The following is a 24,268-nucleotide window of genomic DNA, read 5'->3' as shown; positions in this document are numbered from 1 at the left end:
GTTCTTCCAAGACCCAGCTAAATTTGGGAAAGAAAGGGCACACAAGGGGAGGAAAATCCCATTGAACAAGCAGAAGTCATTGCATAGGGCTTTCACTGATGGGGTTCAGCAGGTGAATCTCACCCAGTATATTTTCCTTGCCCCTTGAAAATAGGGTGGTCGGGGTTCAAGCCTGTAATGCAAATTGCATCCTGAACATGAGTTACTAAAGCTGATTCTGACATCTCATTCCAAAGAAACTTAGAGAGAAATGGAATCCCAACTGTAGTCCTCAGTTTGCTCAGCTAGTTCTGCAAATGAAGGGCATTTGCATAATTGACTCTGCTTCTGTTAAGGGCACTGAATGCCTGCCTCTTTGTTAGTGGAAGTCCTGCATACTCCTCATGCCTTCTGATGCTCCATCACGACTGTCCGTATTATTCTGAGATTATATTTACAGTCATCAGGCCTAGAAACTTGATTTTTGGAAAACAAATTGATAGGCTGTGGTTGCCAGCATCAGGGGTGGACTAGGGCCTTTTAAATTTCAGCAGCGCTCTGTGTGAGCCCAAAATTTGGCAGCCCCCCCCCCCTCACCTCTTGCTTTCCGTTCTGCTCAGTTCACTAAGTTATAGTTGTGACATCCTGCAGCGCCCCCTAGGTTTGGTGCCCAGTTCAGTGGAACTGGTCGCGCTGCCATAAATCTGCATCTGCCAGCATTCCAGATTGAGCATTCCAGCTTTTGAGCTGGCATGTATGCTGTGGTAAACTGCAGACTTCTCAGTGGCCCATCCTGTTTCTTCCCCTCAGCATGGCACTGACATCTGACTTTCCAGAGGCCTGCCTACAGTACTTGCTGGTGGTAAAAAAGGGGGGGCACTTTCTGCCTCCTACTCAGTAATTGCTCCATCCAGCCGTTTCTGTTTCAGGATGTGGTTGGCCTATCATTTCTCTGGCCTTGTTTGATTAGTCAGTTTCAGGTTTCCAGTCAGCATTTGCAGGGCCAGCGCAAGACGTTTTGGCACCTGAGGCAAACCACAAAATGGCACCCCCTCCCCTTTCGCCAGGGAAGATGGGGTGAGTGAAGCTCTACATCAGGAACAAGGAGGGAATAAAGATCCACACCAGGAATGAGGAGCAAATAAAGATCTCCATCGGAAACTGGGAGGGGGGGGGAGACCAGTAGTGACTCTTATTCACCAAGAGGCCACTGTAGAGGCAGCATTTGGGAGGCTGCCCACCTTGCCTCATGGGTGGGCCGGCTCTGAACTTTCAACATGAGATGCTTTCAAGCTACTGCAGTCCTTCCAGTATACCAAAGGTTTCTTTAGGGAAGTTAAGGAGCACTGTACATTAAATGGAAATGACTCTCTGTTAAAAGCACTCAACCCACCTGTCCCTCATGCAACTATTTCCAGTGGCATTTCTGTCGAATTAAAAAAGAAACGTGTGGTTGGAGGCTTCTCACCCAAGAGAGCAACAGCTCTTGAGTTCAGTGTGTTGAACCTCTTGAGTTCTGTTCTGTTCTCTGCTTGGAAATGGGTAAATGACTGAAAGAGAAAAATACAGAAAGCCATCTCACCCCTTGCCTTTCCCTGCAAGACTAATTGCAGCCGTTAAGAGTCGTCAACAGGTTTTCCACACCTATCAGCTGATCACCCATTCCCACCACCCTCTGAGTAATACCCCTCCCCACTCCCTCACTATATTTAAGGATCTGGTGACTTCTGTTTCAGTGTATCTGAAGAAGTGTGCATGCACACGAAAGCTCATACCAAGAACTAACTTAGTTGGTCTCTAAGGTGCTACTGGAAAGAATTTTTTTATTTTGTTTTGACTATGGCAGACCAACACGGCTACCCATCTGTAACTAGAAAAATACAGAGCCATCCATAGCACTAATAGGTTCAGTTAAGTTCTAGTTATGGGCAGGAGGAGAGAGAGTAACACACCAGCACTGAGAAGGTGAATTGCTCACCTTGACCTTATTACATCATGGTATTGCAGGATGAAACCATTAGCTCGGATATTTGTAGACAGAATGTCACACCAGTGCTGCTGTGACACAATGGAGATCAACCTCAGTCAGGGCTTATGAAAACTAAATTATGCATTCAGACACAAATCGCAGCTCTCTGCATGCACATGGAATGGTGAGACTCTAAAAGCTTTTTTTTTCAATCACAGACAACATGCCTGCTCTTTACCAGTGTGACTTAAGGGGGGGGGGGGGGGTCTGTGTATAAACGTTTATTTTTAGATACATGACAGTTAAGAGTTGGCCACTTCATAACCGAACATGATGAAACCTCCCTCAGACACTCTTCCTTCATGTTTTGATAGCATTCCTACAAGGCTGAAATGGCATTATTAACTTGCTTATTATGACTGACTAAAGTAAAGCATTAACACTGTTTGACAGCAGTTAGGCAAATAGAGTCACAGTACAGTGGTACCTTGATTCTCAAACTTAATCCGTTCTGGAAGTCCGTTCCAAAACCAAAGCATTCCAAAACCAAGGCGCGCTTTCCCATAGAAAGTAATGCAAAATGGATTAATCTGTTCCATACTTTTAAAAACAACCCCTAAAACAGCAAATTAACATAAATTTTACTATATAATGACACCATTGATCCATAAAATGAAAGCAGTAAACGATGTACTGCAGTCACACAATTAGTAGCTGAACCGGGTTCCACACAGTCACAAATGCAAAACAAAAAAGTGCCGCAAAAATAAAACCACAAAATAAATAGCAAAAACAGATGGACCTCAGCATAACACTCAAAATGGAAGTGTGGCACTCAAATCAGAAGCGTAGCACTCTAAACGGAGCAAGTTCAGCTTCTGAAAAAAGTTCACAAACCGGAACACTTACTCCCAGGTTTGCAGTGTTTGGGTTCCAAGTTGTTTGAGTACCAAGGCGTTTGAGAACCAAGATGCCACTGTACACTGTATAGTGCAGCAAAGATGGCTGGGTAAATTGCAAGTGCAATGGTACCTCTGGTTACGAACTAAATTCATTCTGGAGGTCCGTTCTTAACCTGAAACCGTTCTTAACCTGAGGTACCACTTTAGCTAATGGGGCCTCCCGCTGCCACCGTGCCGCCGGTACACGATTTCTGTTCTCATCCTGAGGTAAAGTTCTTAACCCAAGGTACTACTTCTGGGTTAGTAGAGCCTGTAACGCACAGTGTTTGTAACCCGATGTGTTTGTAACCCGAGGTACCACTGTAGCACTAGAGGTGGCTCTTGATGGGGCAGGGGGTGGGGACAGCCACAGATGTTGCCACAGGGTAGTGCAGACAAGAAGAAAAAAAATCCCCAGATAGCTCGCATTTAATCAGAATGAGCCTTCACCTAAGATCTTGTTCACACATGCATTAATATTTTTTCTAAATCACTTTCAATTCAAAGGCTGTTCAATAGATAACATCATAGTTGGGCCATGCCCTCAAGCTTGCTTACACTCTCAAAAGAAATCACTTGACAACTGCAAGGTCACAGCTCAAATGCCCCACACAGAGTTTCCATGCCACCTCAAAGACAAAACTTTTAAATGGAAGCCATTCATACATTCCACATCAGCGCATCAAAGGGTGAAAGATCAATTGATGGGCATGTGTGTGTTGCCCTGTGTTCCTCAATAGTGTAAAGCAAGAGATCATTGGTTGCTTTTATCTCAGTGGTCCCTTTGTTTATTAAGTGTATTTCTTGGATGGGTGCCAAACTGCCCCTTTCCCCCCTGCCCTTTCATGTTTCATGTTCCCCTGCTTTAGTGTTGTTATACTAGCAGCAGAGAATAAGGCTGTATGGGGTGGTAAAATAGTAACACTTTAGCCTGCAAGTGAATGTTTCTCTATGTAAACCAAGACACTCTCTGCAAGCAGAAAACTAGTAAGCAAAGCAAGGTGTAGGCTTGAACTCTGTTCCCCAATCTGTTGGTTTTCTATCAACAGGGAGGTTTTTATATGGAAGAGCTATACAAAGCGATGATCTTCTACCTGCAATCTGAAGTAGTGCGTCCTCATTCTGCTCTCGGGTTGCTCCTCAAGTGAAGTCATGGTGATGCCTTTCATTGCACCCATTTTTGTAGACAACCGTATACCTGCTTTTCACATTTTAACAGAGTTCTTCATTGAGAAATAATAGGAAGATTAGCATGTACACATTACCTACAAAATAAAAAACTGTCTAGCATAGATATATGCATTTATTTAGGGGCATTAAAGTAAGGTTTTCCTTCAGGGAGTATTTTGCTTTTCTTCAGTGGCATCCAGAATTTATACATTTTTTTACATGATTATTAATTTCCATATATGAAAAAGTAACATAGAAGTCTGTCCTGAGAATTTGTGGCTGCTATGAGACCATTGGAGGAAAGCAATAAAATGAATGTGCTATGTGTAGAAACCATCTTAGGTCTGTCCCTAAGAAAGCATGGTATCTCTTAATATATTACCGAAGCTTTAGGAAAGATGGCGTAAGTGAAATTGTCTCCCCAGGGAGGTTTGCCTGGCACATTTATTATATATCTTTAGGCGCCTCTTCAACCAGGCCTTGGGCTGACTAGCATCCTGTTAAATGTGTTGTGAGTGGGAGCATTTTTGTTTTTTTTTTGTTTTTAATGTATTTTTCTGTTTTTATCTTGGATTTTTATGCTGTGAACTACCTCGAGATCTACAGATGAAGAGTGACATACACATTTTATAAATAAGAATATAGAAAGTCCCCACACTGGGTCCCTTGCCCTCTAGGCTTTGCGGTGTAAATGGTAGTTATGCATACTTCGGAATCAAAATGGCAGCTCAGCCTTGTCTGTGGATTGGATGTCTAATTCATTTGTCAACTAATATGAGAAAGTGTCCCTTACCCCACTTTTTTCTCTTTGTTAATATTACTGAAGTGCAAAACTGCTCTGGACATTTAAGTGAAGATTTATTGGTGGTGCCAGCCAATCAGCACTGTGCAAAGCAAGCTTGAGCTACAGGTATCTTGAGCAGTCCCTCTTCTTTAATAACTGGAAAGGAAAATTGCATTTTAAAAAAGTCATGTCTGTCTTCACCCTTGGTGTAGTTTTTAAAAATTCATTCATCCCAGAACATTAAAGATAATGTTTTCTACAAGTGTGCAGCTGTGTATGGGTAGGAGGAGGTACCACTGTTAATAACACTGTTTGAAACATTTCCCATAGCTGCAGAACTAAGCTTTTGCCTTCTGGGAACTTATTATTAGTGTGATTAAAATCTCATCTCTTAAGCATTTCCTCTGCATTAAATACCATTTCCTTGCTACCTAGGACGGGCACTGCTATGCAGTTCCAGTGATGTGAGGAGATTTTCATTACTCGTTTAAACAATGGCACCAAATCCCATAAAAGGAACATTTTCTGGTGCATGCAGCAGTCAGCAATGGGGTCATGGAAGCGGCTTAAAAAATCAATAGAAGTTGCAGGTTAAAGGGCATTTTCCAAACTACTCATTTCCCCCCTCTTTTTTGCTAGCAGGACTTTGTACACAGCTTTGACAAATATCGATCTAGCTAATTCCAGCCTTGCATCGCAACATTTTGCACTTGCTGCAGCCACCATCATCACCACAGGTGCTCCCAGTGATGAGTTACACCTTTTCTCCTGCTGCAGCCTCTGCCACTAATTGGCACTTTGGCTTGCCCCTGTTTTACTGTTTACTGCCTTTGGAGATGTGTTGATCCTCCTCTGATTATTTATTGCAGAACCTCTGTGCCTTTAACAGATGCATAATAGGAAGCAATCACACAGGAGTTTTCTAAAGCACAGAGCAGGCTAAATGCCATGCATGTATGCCTGCTGTCTTCTGTCAAAGTATGCCAATAACCTGTGCCAAAGTAAATCTAAAGTGCCTTGGCGAAGCAGGTGGGGGGGCTTTTTGGTGCCATTGTTGTTGTTTTTGTTTAGTCGTTTAGTTGTTTCTGACTCTTTGTGACCCCATGGACCAGAGCACGCCAAGCACTCCTGTCTTCCACTGCCTCCCACAGTTTGGTCAAACTCATGTTGGTAGAGGACTTCCGGCGAGGGCGCCATTACCGGCGGTCGAGGGTTGTCTCGGCTGTGAGACGACCCTGGCTTCCCCGGGGGCTAGGAGCTCCGCTACCGCGCAGCGGGCTCCGTTAAGCCATGGGTTGAGCATCCCGCGGCATGGGCTCTCCAGCTGGCCCCATCGCGCTGACCCTTTCTCCGGTTCCCCTTGTAAAAGGGGCGCAGGAGTGAAAGGGCAACGGCGTGGGGCTGTGGAGTTTGCCCCAGCCGGGGAAGCCAAGTGGCGGCTGCCGCCGGTGATGAGCATCTCGTTCTTACCTAATTGAAGCAAAAAAAAGAAGAACCCCGTAAGCTGTAAGTACGGAGTTTAATTGGCCTCAAAACTGTTTTAATTGGCTTTTGGGGAGGAATGTCAAAAGGAAGTCCGTTCCTTTCCCCTGCTGAATTAGAAGAAAGTAACAGTGTATCTGGCTGCTGCTGCATTTGGTTGACACAATGTTTCCATTGGAGCTTTTCTGACAAGTACGATCTGTCAAAACCCCTGTTAGGGGAGGATTGAGACTTTTAAAGCATTTCTTCTCAAAGTTGGTGGAATATAATTTTCGCACCCTGATTAGGGGGAAATGGCGGCTGAAACTTGAGACTTAAAGATGGAAAAGTACTGAACTTTGTTATTTCCTGCCTGCTTCTGCCATTTTTGGTTTCGCTTTTAAAATGACTTTAGATCCGGGAATGACCCAAGGACAAAGGATAATTCTTTTGAAACTAGAACTCTTGAACCTGAAATTAGAACTGTTGAATCAGAATGTTGACGAAAGGTTTTTGGAATTGGTAAGGTTTCTGAGAACTCTGCCAAGGAACTTGAGGAGAACTTTGCTAAGGAACTTGAGGAAATATCTGAAGAACAAGACACAGTGATCACGCAACTCCAAGAAGAAGAAAAACCCTGTCAGTGTGAGAGGCCCAGGGTTGAATTTGGACACATTATATCGGCTTTCTGGGGTGAGAGCCCAGAAATGCAGGAAAAACAATTTTGGGATTTACAATTAAAAGTTGATTTGAAGATTGAAATGGAGATGTCGGATGGTGACGTATTATATTTCCTGAAGAGCTTTGCTAGGATGTTTTTGGACAAGGTTTCGGCCTTTAGATACAAGGAAAAAGAGGACATTCTGGACTTTGGAAAGGGTTGGAGGGAAGTTTGGTGGGTGATTCTGAGGTGGGGAGAAAAAATGGTAAGAAGGGGGGTAGGGTAAAATTTTTAGATGTGTAATTAGGAAGGCTTATCATGGTACCCCGAAGTCAGAGTGTTAAAAATTTGATTTGGAATAGAGAAGAGATACTTGGACTGTTTTTAAAGAAGGATAGTTTAATATTTTATAAGGTTTGAATTAGAAATACCAGCAGCAGTTTTAGTGGAATAAGAGATAGATAAGGTTATAAGAAGTTAAGATTTGTATTAAGAAGTTGTATTTTGATATCTTGATGTTAAATGATATAAATTTTAGAGATGAAGATTATGAATTTAGGTGAATGAATTGTTGAAATAGATAGAAAGTTACTAAAGTAAATTAGAATTGGAAGCAGAGGAGAGAACGGGGGAAGTCCCCCTAACTAGATTTGAAATAAGATTTTAATTAAATGTATGGAGTGTTGGTGTTCCGGTGTAGGTATGTATTTTCTTTTATTTCTGTTTTTTTGTTGTTGTATTTGTTGTTGTTTTTTGTCTATTGTATTTGTATCTGTTTTGATATGGAAAACCAATAAATTCTTATAAAAACAAACAAACAAACTCATGTTGGTAGCTTCGAGAACACTGTCCAACCATCTTGTCTTCTGTCATCCCCTTCTTGTGCCCTCAATCTTTCCCAACATCAGGGTCTTTTCCAGGGAGTCTTCTCTTCTCATGAGGTGGCCAAAGCTATTGGGATTTCTATCCTGTAGAGCAACCTCCCCCAACCTGGAGGATCTGGAGGGCACCAGGTGGGAGACAGCTAGGCTGTTTTGCTCTTGCTCTTCTCTCCAGCATTGCACTTGATGGTCAGAGCACTGTGTCTCTTCTAGAGCCTGGTGGGAAACCACCAGCTTAGAAGAGCTTACTAATCATTATGGCAGGATTCCTTAATTGCACTCTCTGATTCCAAGTTCTAATGATTCTGAGATGGCAAATGGGAATGAACCCTTTCTTCCTTCTCTGGAGGCTAAAGGAAAGTGGGACGCGCAGTCTTCCAATAAATCTTTTATTCATATTTGGAAAGCTGTCAAAGTGCAATGTGTGCTCATTCAGTAGTTCCATAATTTTGAGTTTTTAAATAAAGACTAAAAGATCTACTCCCTGGTATTATAGATCTAGCATAGCCAATGTGCGGCCCCAGCCAGCATAGCCAGTGGTCAGAGATTATGGGAGCTGCAGTCCAGCAACATCTAGAGGAAGGGGCAGACCTTGGTAATATGCCGCCCTTTTGTGAGGCTATTTGACACCCTCCCCCCAGCCCTCATGGCACTGGCTTAAGCTGGGGTTTGAGAAGAAGGCATGAGGCTCTGGCAAGGTCCTAGAGCCCTCCTACCTCCTTCCCAAGGCCGCTTGTCTAGTTTTGGGAAGAAGGATTCTAGCACCCTGTCAGAGCCCTCACACCAGGCTTTGAAATGCACCCTCCTCAGCTGCACACCCAGTGTTTCCGCACCACTCACACTACCCTAAATCTGCTTCTGCTGGAAGGCCCCACATCGGCTGACCTGTTATAGATTGCATCAGAGGACCTGGAAACTAAGGCAGTGGGGTGACCTTTGAGAGGATATGTCCTTTCTGATACACATGTGCATATGATTGCGACTTGTATGGCTAGGTTAACACAGAGGCATAGCGTGGGAGGGGGCCATGGCCCTGGGTGCAATTTTGAGAGGATGAAAATTTGATGGATTTTTGTTCCAATTCAGCAATAAATTGTGGGCTTTCCCAGGGAAAGTAGTGGGACAAAAGTAAAAACCTCTCAGACCCATGCCTAGAAATCATGGGTCAAACAAAACTGTGGATGATCCCTGTCAGAAATGTAAGTAACACATATCAGGAAGCCAGCACAAAAATAAATGGTTTTGTAGCTGCACCTACAGTTTAGCTGATTCCCCCATTTGTATGGTGGAATGAGGAGACAAGTTGAATTTCTCCCATGAGAATGCTGTGCCTAGATTCTGTTCTAATGGCCCATCAAGCCCATTGCTAATTCTTCCCAATTGCTTTTCCATTTTATTTTGTTGCTTAAACGAAACTTTGACGCAGCCCTGAGTCTAGTTACAAAAGCAACTTGCTTTTGAATATCATTCGATGTTATTCAAAGCAGTGACTCTCTCTCAGCAGCTGCCCTATTCTGAGTGCATGTGCTTTCGTGTTTGGAATTTGAATATACAAAAGCCTATAGTGAAATCCTATAGTGCAGGTCAGCTGCTCAAACCAATATGTAGATCTGTCTTAACTTAAGCATTGCAAGCTGCACACCAGTATAAAGCAGCAGTGCCACACTTGCTTCCTTCTGTTCCAAGGTTGCCATGTGAGGAATTGCAATGCAGAACTCTCAGATGACACCTTCTCTATTTCAGTATTCTAGCAATAAACTTGGCAGCATAGAGAGCGTCCCAGGAAAAAAAAAACACCACACACACAAATTGCCATCTCTGCAACAAAATATCTGCACAAAACCTTCAGGGGACCAGCATGCACCTCAGCGCTGATGCCTCCATGTTTTTTCACTATGGACATTGGATGTGTATTGTATTTCAACATTTTTAATACATTTTAGCCCACCCTTCCTCACAAAATGATCCCTGGGTAGGGTACAAATCCTCACTTGGATATGAAGCAGCCTCTCAGGCAAACCTGCCTCATAAGGTTGCTGTGGGGATTAAATGGGGGGGGGGACCAGCGCCTTGGAGAAAAAGCTTGGATATAAATGCAATAATTAAATAGAAATCTGATATGCCATTGTAATGGGGATCTGCCAAGGGTGAAATAGACCATCACTCAAACTCTTAAGGGGCAAAGTAGTGTTGTGAAAAAATATTACAAAGACACTTAAGGCTTCGTTCACCCTTCTGCTCATCCCATGCCTAGAAAGCAGTGGGGTTTTCGATTTGCCCCATTGCTTTCCCCAAGAAAACCCACTGTTTACTGCTGAATCCACAGAAGAAGAAACCAATTGACGTTTGTTCCAATTCAGCAGTGAACAGCCAATTTTCCCAGGGGATAGCAGGCAGATGATGTGGAAGTGTGGACAGTCCCTAAGTCCTCAGGACACACCCACCCACATCCAGGGGAAATGGAAATCCTGTTGGGGGAAGGGCCATAGCTCAGTGGTAGAGCATCTGCCTTGCATGCAAGATATCCCAGGTTCAGTCCCCAGCACCTCCAGGTGGGACTGGGAGAAAACCCTGCCTAAAACCCTAGAGAAATCACTGTGTTGATGGAGACAATGCGGAGCTAAGTGGACCATTGGCTTGTCTTGGGGCTCATCCACACTTCACTAGGCCTGCACCTAGAGAGCACAGGTCTGAGAGGTTTCCCACTTGTCCCCTGCTTTCTAGGCATGAGCCTGAGAAGTTTTCTGTTTGCCCTGCTGCTCTGTATCTTGGAATCAGAGCAAACATCAGTCCACAGGAAACTCGATTGACATTTGCTCCAATTCAGTAGTAAAGAGTAGGTTTTCTGGGGGACAGGACAAGTGGGAGTGTGGACGAGCCCTCGGTATAAGGCAGCTTGCTGTGTTCCTAGCTTGCTATGTTCTTGTCCTTCTGCCCTTGGGAAAGTGGGGGTTGGGTAAGAATAGTTTTCAGTCCAAGGGAGTGTCCGTATAATGGAATGTAGGTGAGTGGGAGGACAATGAAGCCTCCTCTACTAGACAGCATGTACCGAGTGTCTCGTAAAGTAAATTGTTTGCGCTGAGTTTCCACTGTTTACTCCTGCATTGAGTGGATGCCCAGAAGATCATTGCCCGCCTGCATGAGGGTTTGGAAGAGGCAGCCTGTCTCTGCAGGAAGCCGTGGGTCTGGTCACTTTTTAGGCTCATTACGAGTGGGTGGTGAAAGAGACGAGATGATGTCCTCGCCGTGCCTTGGACTCAGCCTGCTTCACAAACTCTGCAGCCAGCAAGCTGCATTTGTTGCATCACAATAAAGCACAGCATCACATCCCTTGAACAATGACTCGGTCCATCTCTTCTGTGTGGAGACTGTGTCACCAGGAACTGTGGGGCTCTTAGTGATTGCTCAACTGCAGCTGTGTGTGTGTGTGTGTGTGTGTTACTGAGAAGGCTGGGAGACAAGGGGGTTTAGAAATCTCACTGGGGAGAGAGGTTAAAAAGAAAGCACTACAAGCAATGTTAATGTTTTGGGGGGTGTTATTCATTGTTGTAGTATAGAACTCCTCTTTCCCTTTCTCTTCATTCTCTTTCTCACACACACACACCTGGGGACCACCCACTCCAGATCTGACCTCAAATCAATTAGCAGGCAGGACTGAACCCTAACTGAACATCTGGATGGGGAAGGAGACTGGGTCTCCTCCCGCACCCCTACTGAGAGCTGAAGTGTTGAGTCCTATGGAGGTTCTGCTTCACAGGCAAAGGAACACCCAGCACCCCACAGGATCGAATCCTCCACTCACTAGCTGGTGAGCAGAGGATTCACTCCTTCTGGGATCTGCTTCCTTTCCTGCCCATGACAGAATAAGATCCGCAAGTGGCTACTAAGCATCTATTGCCAAATTAAAACCCTTTTGTCATTCCCATCCCTTGTAATATGTGAACTGAAAACCTGATAACAAAAGAACTTTCCTGGGGGAAATGAACTGATTGCCTAAATGCTACAATGCGCCTCACTACTGAGGTTTGTTCCTGCCATCACTGAAAAAGTTGAGTAAAACCGACTTTAGCTTTGGACTTTTACATGCAGGCGAAGGGTGAAGGTGGTTTTACACATACCTATGCAGAGCAACTCTTTGTAGTAGCTGCAGCACTTTTAAGTAATGTACCAGGAAAAAGCAGCTGCTTCTGAGTAGCATGCTACTTTAAGCAGGTTACAGGAAGTTAGTCAGACTGTGCACTGAATCTCCTAATGCCAATATCCTGAGTACCGTGATGCAGCATTTTTATGCCTAACAGTACGCTTAAATGCTTACAGGCTTAAATTTACACTTTTATCATTATGATCAAAGAAATGTACTGCTTTGATATGTACAATTTGAAAGTTACTATTTTCACATTCATCATTGGAGCGTTCTGCCCTTTTCTACAGTGTCTCAGAGCTTGCATGCACATTGTTGTGTCTGTGGAGTTCTGCGTGGTAACCTTAAAAGCCCTCTATGCATCAAGAGGAGGGGTCTGAATTGTGCATCTTATGGGGCTCCGCTCCCGCTTTCTTCTCTCCCAGGGTGGCCCTGCCCTCTGCCTGCCCCTCAGAGTCAGTGCATGAAAATGAGTCCCTCCTGTTCCTGTCCAGTTTCATTCTCTATTCCACCTGCACACGCTTAGTGTGCCCCAGCCATTCATTTGAACAGCAGACAGCAGCAGAGGTGCAACAGGAGTCAACTCCACAGAGATGGAGGTTTTAAGTAGCTCCAGCTTGCTACATTGATGGCTCTTTGCTCCCTGGCTGCACAGTAAACAGCAAGAGAGAATGCAGAAAGGTGATCTTTCAGGTTGGAAGCCTGGTGAGAGCTGATCTTTCTTTTTTCCCTTTTAAAAAAAAGAAAGATGAGTAAAGTAAATGGTGAAGGAAACTGGTTTACTTCAGGTATTGTTTTAATGGAGTGTAGTTTTTGCCAAACAGGGAATCATGTAAGCATCTCACTGCAAGGGAAGCTATTCTGAATCAGATCTTTGGGTTGTTTTGTCAATAGCAGCTTGCTTGCTTGCTTGCTTTATTTATTTATTTATTTATTTATTTTTACCTATTGTGTGGCACAGTGGAACACATGTAATGAAGTGTCTGAGGCTCATTGCATCTGAGGATTTGTGGGTGTTTTATCAGAGGTAGGAGTGATTTAGCCATGTGAAGATGTTGATGTTTTTGTTGGAGGGCTTCTGGGGTTTTATTGTTTGTTCGTTTACTAACATGATTACCTTGATCAGTTGAAATGTTTGTTGATCTTCCATGATACTGCAGTAGCTTGGCCAAATCGGAGCCATAGGTTTCACCACTGATGCTGCTTTAGAAAATAATCCTTTGTGTTGGGCGAGCGGGTGCCGCGGCTTGAGGGAAATGGCCTTGCAGGGATTCCCGCAGAGCCAAATTGCGCCTGCCAGCTGGAGGTTCTGCATGCCTCCCATATAGATTGGTCTCCCTGCTGGCTACACAAATGTACCAAACACTGGGAAAGCCTCCAGTGTGAAGGCTGTACAAGAAGTCTGCAGCTGAAGTAACTGCTGTGTGACTAGCCTATGCCTGCCACAAAAACCAGTGGAGGATATCTTATACCTCCTCTTTCTTCCTCCTACCACGGCGATAATTGCCATGCCCTCTACACCTGAAGTTCAGTTCAGCCATGAATTCATTCAGTAGCTGTCTCTCTCAGCCTCAGCTGCCCATCTGCAGTTATGAGCATAGCAATAACTTCTAGGCCAAATTACATGGCTGTTGTAAAGATTCCTGGTGCGTGTGAAGCGCTCTAAAGCTCTATATAAATGCTATTTTGTTGTTATTATTATTACAAAATGCTGTGGGGTCTGTATCCACTCACCTTGATCTAAATTATGAATTCACCTAATTTGACTCATTGATCAAATGTGTCTTTACCTTTCACCTGAGACAGTCCTGAAGTGAAATCATCAACTGAGTGTTAAACACAAAGTCATATTTTGTAAATATGCCTATCGCCGTGTATGCCCTGGCATATTTTTCTCTCTCTCTCTTACTAGTTGTTAGTTTTGACTAGAATGAGTTCACGCCAAGAAAGATTATATTAGGATAGAGGTGCAGTTTGTTTCTCTGCCTAAAGTGCCCCTGCATTCCTCCATTGTAGCTGAAGGGCATGGGATCAACTTCTCCCTCTCTATCATCTATTGGAAGCACAAAGAGAAGCTCATCTTTTCCACCTTCGTAAGGCACCGCTTCCTTCTAAACAACTTAGTCTTTAAGGCTCGACTGCTCCCAGCTGCCCCACTCTCATGCCTGCTGTGCACACAGGTCTCTGCTTTGCAGAGCTGCAGAACCGCCCAGCAGGGTCCTCGAAATTGCTCTTGGCAACAGAGCCTGGCTCTCTGCCAACAACCCAGTCTCTCTGGGAGTGCGCTGTTAGGTGAAACTGCCAAGGGGGGGGTGTTTATTTCCATTTGGATCTGTGATGATGTAAAGGGATTTCTTTGCCATTGGCAATTTCTGTCTGCTTTCAGCAGGTTGCTTCCTGGAACTGCACTAGGGGGTTGGACTGGATGGCCCTTGTGGTCTCTTCCAACTCTATGATTCTATGATTATTGTTCCAAAAAAGCCAGGAGGTATGGAGGCAGGCACTACTAAGGCTTAATCCTACGCAGAGTGCTGCATCGTATTTTATTGCAACCCCTTACTTCTGGTAATAGTTTTGTATATATTCCTCGGAATGGGAAATCCACCATTGGGAAAAATGCAATAGTGGGTGTGGCAAATTAGGTTACTGGTAAAGGTAAAAGAAGTACTGCTGCTCTGTTAAAAGTAAATGTTCCAGATCTCTCCTGAATATTCATCCCATACATAGGAAGTGGAGAAAGAAGCAGTACAATGTGATCATTTAGCAAAGGGCCATGGGTCAGTGGTAAGAGGGGTTCAAGAGGTCCGGAGGGTGGCAACATGAGAACAGGCCTTCTCTGCAGTGGCTCCCCATCTGTGGAATGCTCTCCCCAGGAAAGTTCACCTGGCACCTTCATTATACACCTTTAGGTGCCAGGCAAAAACATTCCTTTTTAACCAGCCCTTTGGTTGATCTGATTTACATCCTATGCCCTTTTAAAATGTGTTTTTGGGGGGCGGTTGTTGCTGTTGTTGTTTTTATTAGGTATTTTGTGGTTTTACATCTTGACTTTATTCTGTGAACTGCCCTGAGACCCTGGGGTATAGGGCAGTATATAAATTCTAACAACAACAACAACAACAACAACAACAACAACAATTGCTTTACATGTGAAAGGTCCTGGGTTCATTTTACAGCATTTGCCAGTAGGACTGGAGGAAATCCCCTTTCTAAAAGCCTATTGAGCCACAGCCAGTCAGTGTATACTGTTGCACGCCATCCCAATCTCCAAACGGTGTGAGGTTCCAGGTGCTTACCCAAGGTTTGGTTTCCTTGGAATGAGGGACAGCAGAGACTGTGGCGTTTTTATGATATACAGTTTATTTACACATACTGTATATACAATAAGACGGAGGGGCTCACAGCATTAACACCCCTGCAGGTCTTGCTTCTCCCATAGCCACAGCTTTGGATCCCAGCAGAAATCAGGCATGGCTCTGCCTCTCAGCTGCCCAGCCTGCTTCTAGCTCTCACACACCTCTTGCTTTTTGTCTTTCTAACAGACAGTTGAAGCACAGAGCCACTTCTGTTGTTGCCATACTTTTGGACCAATTCTTTTGGAGCCATTATGGCCCTTGCCTGGCTTTCTACTCTCTGCATGTTTATCTGGTGTGTGAAGGGGCTGTATTGGATGCAAGGATTGCAAGAGTGTGTACCTGCTGTGTCAACAGTACTGTGTGGCCTCACACACACACACACACACACACACCCCTTTAAAAAAAGATCTGTCAGATCATTGCAGCAGGTGTTCAGTACGCTGCCTTGGTATTTCTTATAAATGAAAGGTAGTGCAGACATGCTTTTAATAAATGCAAATAAATATCTACCTGCCCACCTGCCAGCAACAGAGAGCTGGACTTGTGCTTTGAAAGTGAACAGCAGTTTGATATACTGTCTGTTGGTCTTGACATGGAGCAAATAGTCGAAACAAAATAGAAAATTCTTTCCAGTAGCACCTTAGAGACCAACTGAGTTTGTTCTTGGTGTGAGCTTTCGTTGGTATCTGAAGAAGTGTGCATGCACACGAAAGCTCATACCAAGAACAAACTCAGTTGGTCTCTAAGGTGCTACTGGAAAGAATTTTCTATTTTGTTTCTACTGTGGCAGACCAACACGGCTACCCACCTGTAACTGGAACTATGGAGCAAATAGTTTTTGATAGTTTGGTGTTTCAGCTGTGCCTCTACTTATGCTCAGCCTGTATATTTGCAATTAAATGGAAATTTTACAAAACACCAATAAGCTTCGGTTAACCTCCTTTCCAGTCCTCTGTTTTACCTTTCTGTGTGGTTTCTGGGAAGGAGCAAGAGCTTTCTCCATCTTTCTCAGACTAGGTGGCTGCATTTCCTGTAACTGAACTTTGGTCCGCCCATTCACATACCTTCCAGTTTTTCACAGATACAGCAGATGCTTATTTGTGCATATAAGGATGATTCTCACACTGAGGACCACTGCCTAAAAGCCGGGCGAGGGGAGCGCACAAACACAAACACGACTCATTTACTCTGCGATAGCTGCTGCTGCTGCTGAAACAGGATGTGTTCATAAACTGACCACAACTGTTTTCTTTTTTCTTCGTTTTCTTTTTTTAAGCTTCAGAATCGTTCCCTCTATTTCTGGTGTTCAGTCTGGAAGTTCCATTGCTCATGTAACCAAAATGGCACCACCCACAGACAAGAGGGAGGTATGGGCAGACCTGGGGGAACTCCAAGTTTACCAAGTAGAACAAATATTTAAAGGGGGGATTAAGGGGGGGGACCAGACCAATGTGGACTGAGCATGCTCAATGGCTGCAGCACACGGAGTGTGTGGGAGCAGAGAGGAAAATGAGGGCAGGGAGAATGGAATTGAGTGACTGGAATCCTGGACAGCAGCATTCCACACTATAAAATTTTGCTACAGGTTTCACTTGTGTTTAACCAAATTTTCAGCCTTACTACAGATCAGACTGTTTGCAGGGGGGCGGGAGAATATCTGCAACATGTTCAGCAATATTTACTAACTGTTTAGTTTGTTCAATAGGGAGAGGAATCAAAGGGACGCAGGGCATCCTTAAGAATTTTAACAAACATGTGGGCACAGCAGTTTAACATAAAAGTGTTCCCAGCATCTCACAAAAAGACCAACTACCACCACAATGGAAATAGTGTTTTTACCAAGGACAGACAGATCCCAGAAAGCAGTACCTACTGCCCATGGTAACTAGGGACAATTTGAATGTATGAATGCCTGGGAAATGAAGGTGCCTTTTCAGCTTTCTAACTATTTTTGGATGGTCTCAGTTTGATTATATTGACCTCAATCTTTGAGCAAAGAGTCCCCTTCCGCCTGAGCATTCTTGGAAGGAAAGGGCCTTGCTGAAAGTGGGATAAGGGATCCGTTGTGACTGATGGAGCTGCATCTCCGTGATGGGTTTTGACAGCCAGCCCCACTTAAAGGGACTGCTTGTGTTTGCCTTGCTAGGCTCCTGTGCAGGCCTTTGCTGTTGGAGTAGTTAAGTAAAAGGCAGCTCACACACTCTGAATGAGCCACTCATTCTCCCTGTGAAGTCTGAGGACCTTTTCAGCGGTTTGGCAAAGGCAGAGCTTGTAAGCAACATATTGACAGCATCTTGTCTGCAGCTTTCCATGGCAAGGGTTCTCTGAAAGACAGCATAACTTGCACCTTTGTGATGTCACTGCCTCTTTTACAATACAGTAGAGCAGTATCTCAGTGTAGAGTTTGAAAGGACCTTAGTGCAGTGTGACAAACATTGGCACTTTGTTAGAAAGAATATTAGTGTTACAAATAGTAGTGTTTTGAGAGAATTCAGATTTGCAATCAAGATATTCTGGGTGGCATTCGGAATAAACCAGATGGGTGTGTTCAATGTCGCTCTCTTGCAGTTGTTCCATTTCCACAAGCATTGCAGCTTGCCAGATGGAATGATCCCCCTCTGCCCCTCATGTGCTGTTCCAGGGGTTCTCCCGACCCACCCCATTTTTGTAGGGAATAGTGGGGAGCACAGGGAGGGGGGTAACCCTGTTGCTCAAGCAGAAGTCCTTGATAGGACTGTTTAGGTGAATCCCGCCCATCAAAATTAACGAACATGACTTAGGGCGATTAATTTCAGTGGGTCTACTCTAAGTAAAACTTAGTTGACTACCACCCACTGTTCCTATATATGCAAGTGAACTGGGATATTATTCAGACTGTTCAGTAATCTGTAGGATCATAGGGGCATAGTCTTGCCTTGAGGCAGCAGAAAAGACAAGTCCTCAAAAGTAGAGCTCTGCCCAGGCAATGCCAGCAAGACTACATCTGATTCAGAAATATGTGGCTCAATCACAACAGTTGTCCTGTTGGGTATTCATTTTTGTAGAGAAGGGGGGCACCTCCATTTTGTGTATCTTTGAGAAGCCTTTGCTGTGGCTCAGAATAGCCTCCAACCAAAGAGGGTGCCTGTAACTACTACAGAACTATGCTTCTTGAGAAAAAAGAGGCCGCCAGAGGATGACACCCTTCCCTCACACAAATGAGGTTCAGCTCTACTACAGTGCAAATGAGTACAGAGTTGCGAGGCGGCTGTCCCTCAGCTGCAGCTGCAAATCGCACAGCAGCACAAAGCTCTGTGTTTTGTGGCCTCGCGAAAGTGCTGGCTATTGTCTCTTTCTCTCTTCCATGAGAGAAAACAGGGTTGCTTCCTCAGCCTGCACCCTGGCATCCTCTCCTTTCAACTTGGTTGCAGGAGGCATGCTCTTTCTTTCTTTCTTTCTTTCTTTCTCTCTCTCTCTCTCTCTCTCTCTCTCTCTCTCTCTCTTTCTCTCTCTCTCTCCCTCTCAACTTTGTGATTGTTTGAGAACCTGAACTTCCCTAGCAAAGAGATTGCCTAGAAATTGTCTACCTCTTAAAGGAGTGATTAACAATGACTAGCCAGCTGACACCAAAACTCTGGATTGAAGGGAAGCCATCACCTCCATAGTTAGGGAAACCATCCTGAATTATTCAGGCCTGAAATAAATTATATTCTAGGGTTAGTAGCTGCCTTTTAGGTAATATGTTTGTGGGCCTGCCATTCTAGTGATGAACTAGAGCAGTTAAGTGTTTGGTAACATCACTTAGTTCAAGATGAGGTGACTTAACTTTTGGTTCCTTGCCCAAGGAAAAAGAGCTTTTCTTGAAAGCAACATGAATGGGATATTTATAAAGCAAGGGGCTGATTTAAACATTTTGGAAACAGCTTACAAGCATCATGCAGAGAGACAATCATCTCATGTTCCATGGCCAGAGAAAATGCAACTCTTCACTAAATGGATGTCAAAATATGAGTGCATGTAAAGGGACTGTCAGCTTATTTTGTATGTGTAGCCTAGGGATGTGTACAAACATATATGCATGCAAATCAGAACTTACCACAATTCTTTCTTTGACATCTCATGCCTGGATTCCTGCTTCTAAGGTGGCACATTTAACAGGCACACTGGTCAACAATACTGATTTATTTACATGTAGGTAGCCATGTTGGTCTGCCATAGTCAAAACAAAATTTAAAATTTAAAAAAAAAATCCTTCCAGTAGCACCTTAGAGACCAACTAAGTTTGTTCTTGGTATGAGCTTTCAGTCTGAACAAAGACATTGGATTCTTATCTCGTTATACAGGTACATGACAAAGCTATCTTTAGCCATCTCACCCCTTGCTTTTTCCTATAAGACCAATTGCAGTCGTTAACATTCGTCAACAGGTTTTCCACACCTATCAACCAATCACCCATTCCCACCACCCTTCTGAGTAATACCCCTCCCCACTCTCTCACTATATATAAGGGTCTGGTGACTTCTGTTTCAGTGTATCTGAAGAAATGTGCATGCACACAAGAGCTCATACCAAGAACAAACTTAGTTGGTCTCTAAGGTGTTACTGGAAGGAATTTTTTTATTTTGTTTTGACTGATTTATTTGTCTGCCTTGCCCTTTCCTGTGCCATGCTTCAGCTGGGTTGTTCAATTTATTTATTTTTAAAGCACTGTGGATACATTTATTGAATTAAATGTACTTTCCCCAGTGTTGTTGGTTGTTTTGTTTTGTTGTTGTTGTTTTTAAAAACAAATAACGAATCATAGAATCATTTTTATATGTTTGAATGCTGCTTTAGGAATAAGGAGGGAGTGGGCTAGTGATATCACCAGTTTTTAACCAATCAGTATTGTGCACAGCCAGCTTCTGCCATAAACACAAACAACTAGTTTCCCCTGAGTTCAGTTAATGAGAAAAGATAGTATATTAAAGTTTAGATTCTAAATGGAAAAAAGCAAACAAACCAGAGAGCATTTCTGAGGTTATACATCAAAATGTCTGTATTCATCCTTGTTAGCACGGGAATGTTAATAGTTTTGGACAGAGACAAATGTGTGTAAATGCCAATAGCAATCTTCATACTGTAGTGTAGCGTGTGAATTTGGAATCATCTGCTCTGGGGGTTTCCAAGGAGAAATAAGAAGTTGTTTGTAGATTTTCTGTGCTCACCAACCCTTCCTTTAGCTATTAACCTTTTGAATTTCGTTTTGCTTTTCCAGTTGGCAGGCTCAGCTGTCGTCGCGTTTGGGCTATGGCTGCGGTTTGGAAACGTATTAAGAGATTTAGCGACTGACAAGACCTCTCCAGAATACATTTACATGGGTAAGTTCTGTGTAAATACTGACTGTGTAAAGATAAGTTTTCAGACCAAGAAACTGGGTACCTGAATGGCATATTCTTCCACAACACACTAGTGGCACCCTCTGACAGTTCTCTCTCTCTCTCTCTCCCTCTCTCCCTCTCCCTCTCCCTCTCCCTCTCCCTCTCCCTCTCTCCTTAGTGCACACATTTACAGCCTGCTCTCGCTGAGCAGCAGTAGGAACAGAAGACGGAAAGGCTGGGAGTGTTGGCTCTTTAGGGTTAAGAAACACACATCTGTGCAATGTCAAATGCACAGCATAGTAGAAACAATGTTTGTAATCACGGGGGTTTTCTATGCTAGCAATCCCTTGCTGGCAGATAAAAAAAAATCCAAATTATATTACTGTAAGTACTGCAACTTAGACAGTTTGCAAATGTTTGCTCCAAGCTCCGTGCTGTTAATTGTGAAGGGACCCATGGTATTTCAACTCGTCTGGCCGCTGCCTGCCTCCCCACCACCACCTGTGGAATAGAGGCTGTAGCCTGAAGTGGAACACCAGTGCATGAGGAGAAGGGCTTCTTAACCCTTTCCCTTCTCACAATTTTTCAATTGAACCTCCCATCCTGCCCCCCCAGCTGCTTTTACCCCACAAAATAGGAAATATAGGGACACTCAATGTGTGTGTGTGTGTGTGTTATGCCTATAGCTTTCTCTTAGGACAGGGTGCAGAACTTTTCTCTGCAAGGGCCACACTTCCTTTCAGCAATTTGTCAGGGCCCACACATCAGCGCTGGGTGGAGCTGAAGCCAGTGGTAGGCGGAGCCAGAGCTAAAAGTGGACAGTCACCCACCTTCACCACTCACTTCCTGCCATCTCCTTTTCTCTCCCATTCCCATCTGCCTGCCTGCCTAGCGGTTTGCTGAGGAACTGAGAGAGATCTCTCCCTTGCTAGAGATCCAGGCTCATTGCTGACAGGGTTTTTTCATTTCCTCACTTTCCATTCCTCCTTACTTAGTCAGATTTCCCCTCCATTTTCCCCACATGAAATTAGGCTGTGTAAAATTAGGTCCTCAGTTTCTTACCGCATTTTAGGATTACCCAAAGGTCAGACTTGGGAGGAAGGAACTGTTATCTTTCTCCTCACCCCATTTGCAGCAGATGCTGACTATGGGCTTATCCCCACCTCTGTTTGACCCTCCACTTTCTCCTAGGAAAACCCGTGCTTTAGAGCTGAATCGTAACAATGGGCAATCGGGTTTTCTGCAGATTGCTGTTTGTTCCAGTTTAGCACCAAAGAGCTGGTTTTCTAGGGGAAAGAGGCAGCACAAAGGCAAAACCTCTCAGACCCATGCCTAGAAAGCGTGGGAAAGCAGAAAACCACTTGGGCCTCTGTTTTCTAGGATAAGCAGAAGTGTGGGGCGATTCCTAAGTTGAGCTCTGTTTGGCTGAGCCGAGTCTGAGATAGGGAGGACCTGTTGGAGTTTTTTAAACAGTTGATTAATTTTTCTATTTAAAAAACCACAAATAACTTTAAGGAAAAGAATGTCCCTGCTGTGTTCAAGCCAATAAAAGACAGGCAGCTTTTTGAACAGAGCAGGAGGGGAAAGACAAGCTAGTAAACTGGCATTCAGTTTGCTAATTAGCATATCCACCCAATGGGTTGCCAAGGCAAGGGAGTTAACCATGCAGAGACCCCGTGTCTTACATTGTGGATTTGAATGCGAAGTGATCCACATGAGCAACATCCAGAAAGCACAGTCACAGTACGTGGGCCGTGCCAAAAAGGCATTTGAATCCAGTTATTTTAGGGGTTTTTTCCATTTGATGTGGATCTTATGACAAAATTTTATTGTTCATGCTTGTTTCATCCTTATCCAGTCCCACATGTGTAGGAAGGAAGGAAAGCACAAGCTTGCTTGCCTGGCTGGCTATGCTGACTGTCAGGGTGAGAGAAATACTGGCAAAGCTGAACTTGTGACAAGGCTGAAGTATCACAGAGCCTCTGTTATTCCTCTCAAGGGTCGACATCTCTCTAGAGAGCTTTAAGTGTATCTCACAGAGTGAGGAGCTGGCCCAGAGCCCGGTGTTTCAAGCACAAAGAACCATCAGACCTGAAGAAGTACACAAGCCACAATGTAGAGTGATTGGTACCCATTTTTTATCCCCTTGGGGATACAATTGTTCAGCTAGGTTTTAGTGAAAGGGGGAAATAAGAACTGGATTCATTAGAAAATCTTTCTTCATGGAACTATTAATTCATCCAAGAACCAAAATACCTTCCAAGCTGGACTGTTAATGCAGTCAACAGGAGAGGCCCTGCTAGTGGTTCCATTGGTGGTGGCGGTGAGGTTTGTTGCACACGACAAGGCATTATTGCTGTTGGCACCTTACTTGTGGAACTTCCAGGTGAAATCAGGTTGTCCCCACTCAGTTCAGCAACACAATTTGAAAACTTGCACAACTGGTGTTGTGACAGTATTATCTGCTGCTATTGTTATTGATGAGCATTTATTTGGTGTTTTGATGCATTGTTTTATGTTGTTAGCCACCCTGTGCTCTTGTTTTGGGAGGAAGGGTGGGAAATAAAAATAACAATCTGAGAAATGCACAAATTACGGTAATGTAGGGCTCCTATTCACCAGGTATATAAACGAGTCTAAGACTTCAATCACATACCCACCTACCTAGGAGTAGGCCCCCCTGAACTCCTTGTTATTTGCTTTTGAGCAGACATCTTTAGGGTTATGCTGTTAGCATGCATTTCTGTTGATATTTTGGTCCCACGGCCTTATGTATCTGTTGTTCAGTCGTTCAGTCGTGTCCGACTCGTGACCCCATGGACCAGAGCACGCCAGGCACCCCTATCCTCCACTGCCTTCCGCAGTTTGGCCAAACTCATGCTAGTCGCTTCGAGAACAGTCCAACCATCTCATCCTCTGTCGTCCCCTTCTCCTTGTGCCCTCCATCTTTCCCAACGTCAGGGCCTTTTCTAGGGAGTCTTCTCTTCTCATGAGGTGGCCAAAGTACTGGAGCCTCAACTTCAGGATCTGTCCTTCCAGTGAGCACTCAGGGCTGATTTCTTTAAGGATGGATAAGTTTGATCTTTTTGCAGTCCATGGGACTCTCTCTGTTAGTACATCCCAAATCTGACCTCAATGTGTAAGCGGGGGAGAGCTGTGTTTCAAGTTACATTTGCTGTGGGAATTTGAGGCAGACCATGTTCATTTGAACTAACCTTCAGATAATGCTAGAGGTTCTTATATTTGTCCCATGTCCCATGGATCTGTTAATGTATACAAGTGGATCATTTCCTTGCTTTGCAGCTTGACAATACAGAGAAGCATATTGCAGTTTGAATAAAATTCCCTCCAGTTTCACAGGAGCTTGGCAGTAGCATTCAGTGTGGTACAGTGAATCAGTATTTATAGTATGGTCAAATCTGGTTCAGCTACTGCTGAAAATTTTGCTCAAAAATCATGGTGAACTAGAGGACAAGCAAAACAAGATTCATTTTCAATTATATGGCAATATATATATATCAATGATTATAACAATTTTCAAATGCCTCCTGTGAAATATGCTACTATTTGGAATTCTTTAAAACTT

The 24,268-nt window shown here is 44.0% G+C and overlaps 1 protein-coding gene across 1 annotated transcript in view; it reads left to right on the top strand.

Annotated features, from left to right (window-relative positions):
• The window catches only part of TSPAN2 (tetraspanin 2), a 62,269-nt gene that overhangs the window by 6,216 nt on the left and 31,785 nt on the right, over positions 1–24,268 (top strand). The window contains exon 2 of the mRNA XM_033153047.1: positions 20,580–20,682. Coding sequence (XP_033008938.1) covers positions 20,580–20,682 — 103 coding nt within the window. The remainder of the gene's footprint in view (positions 1–20,579; positions 20,683–24,268) is intronic.

Source organism: Lacerta agilis, chromosome 6, assembly GCF_009819535.1.
Source record: "Lacerta agilis isolate rLacAgi1 chromosome 6, rLacAgi1.pri, whole genome shotgun sequence".
In the NCBI taxonomy this organism is placed as follows: Eukaryota; Metazoa; Chordata; class Lepidosauria; order Squamata; family Lacertidae; genus Lacerta; species Lacerta agilis.
The sequence above is the reverse complement of the archived record's forward strand: the minus strand, read 5'-3'. Positions and strand labels throughout refer to the sequence as shown.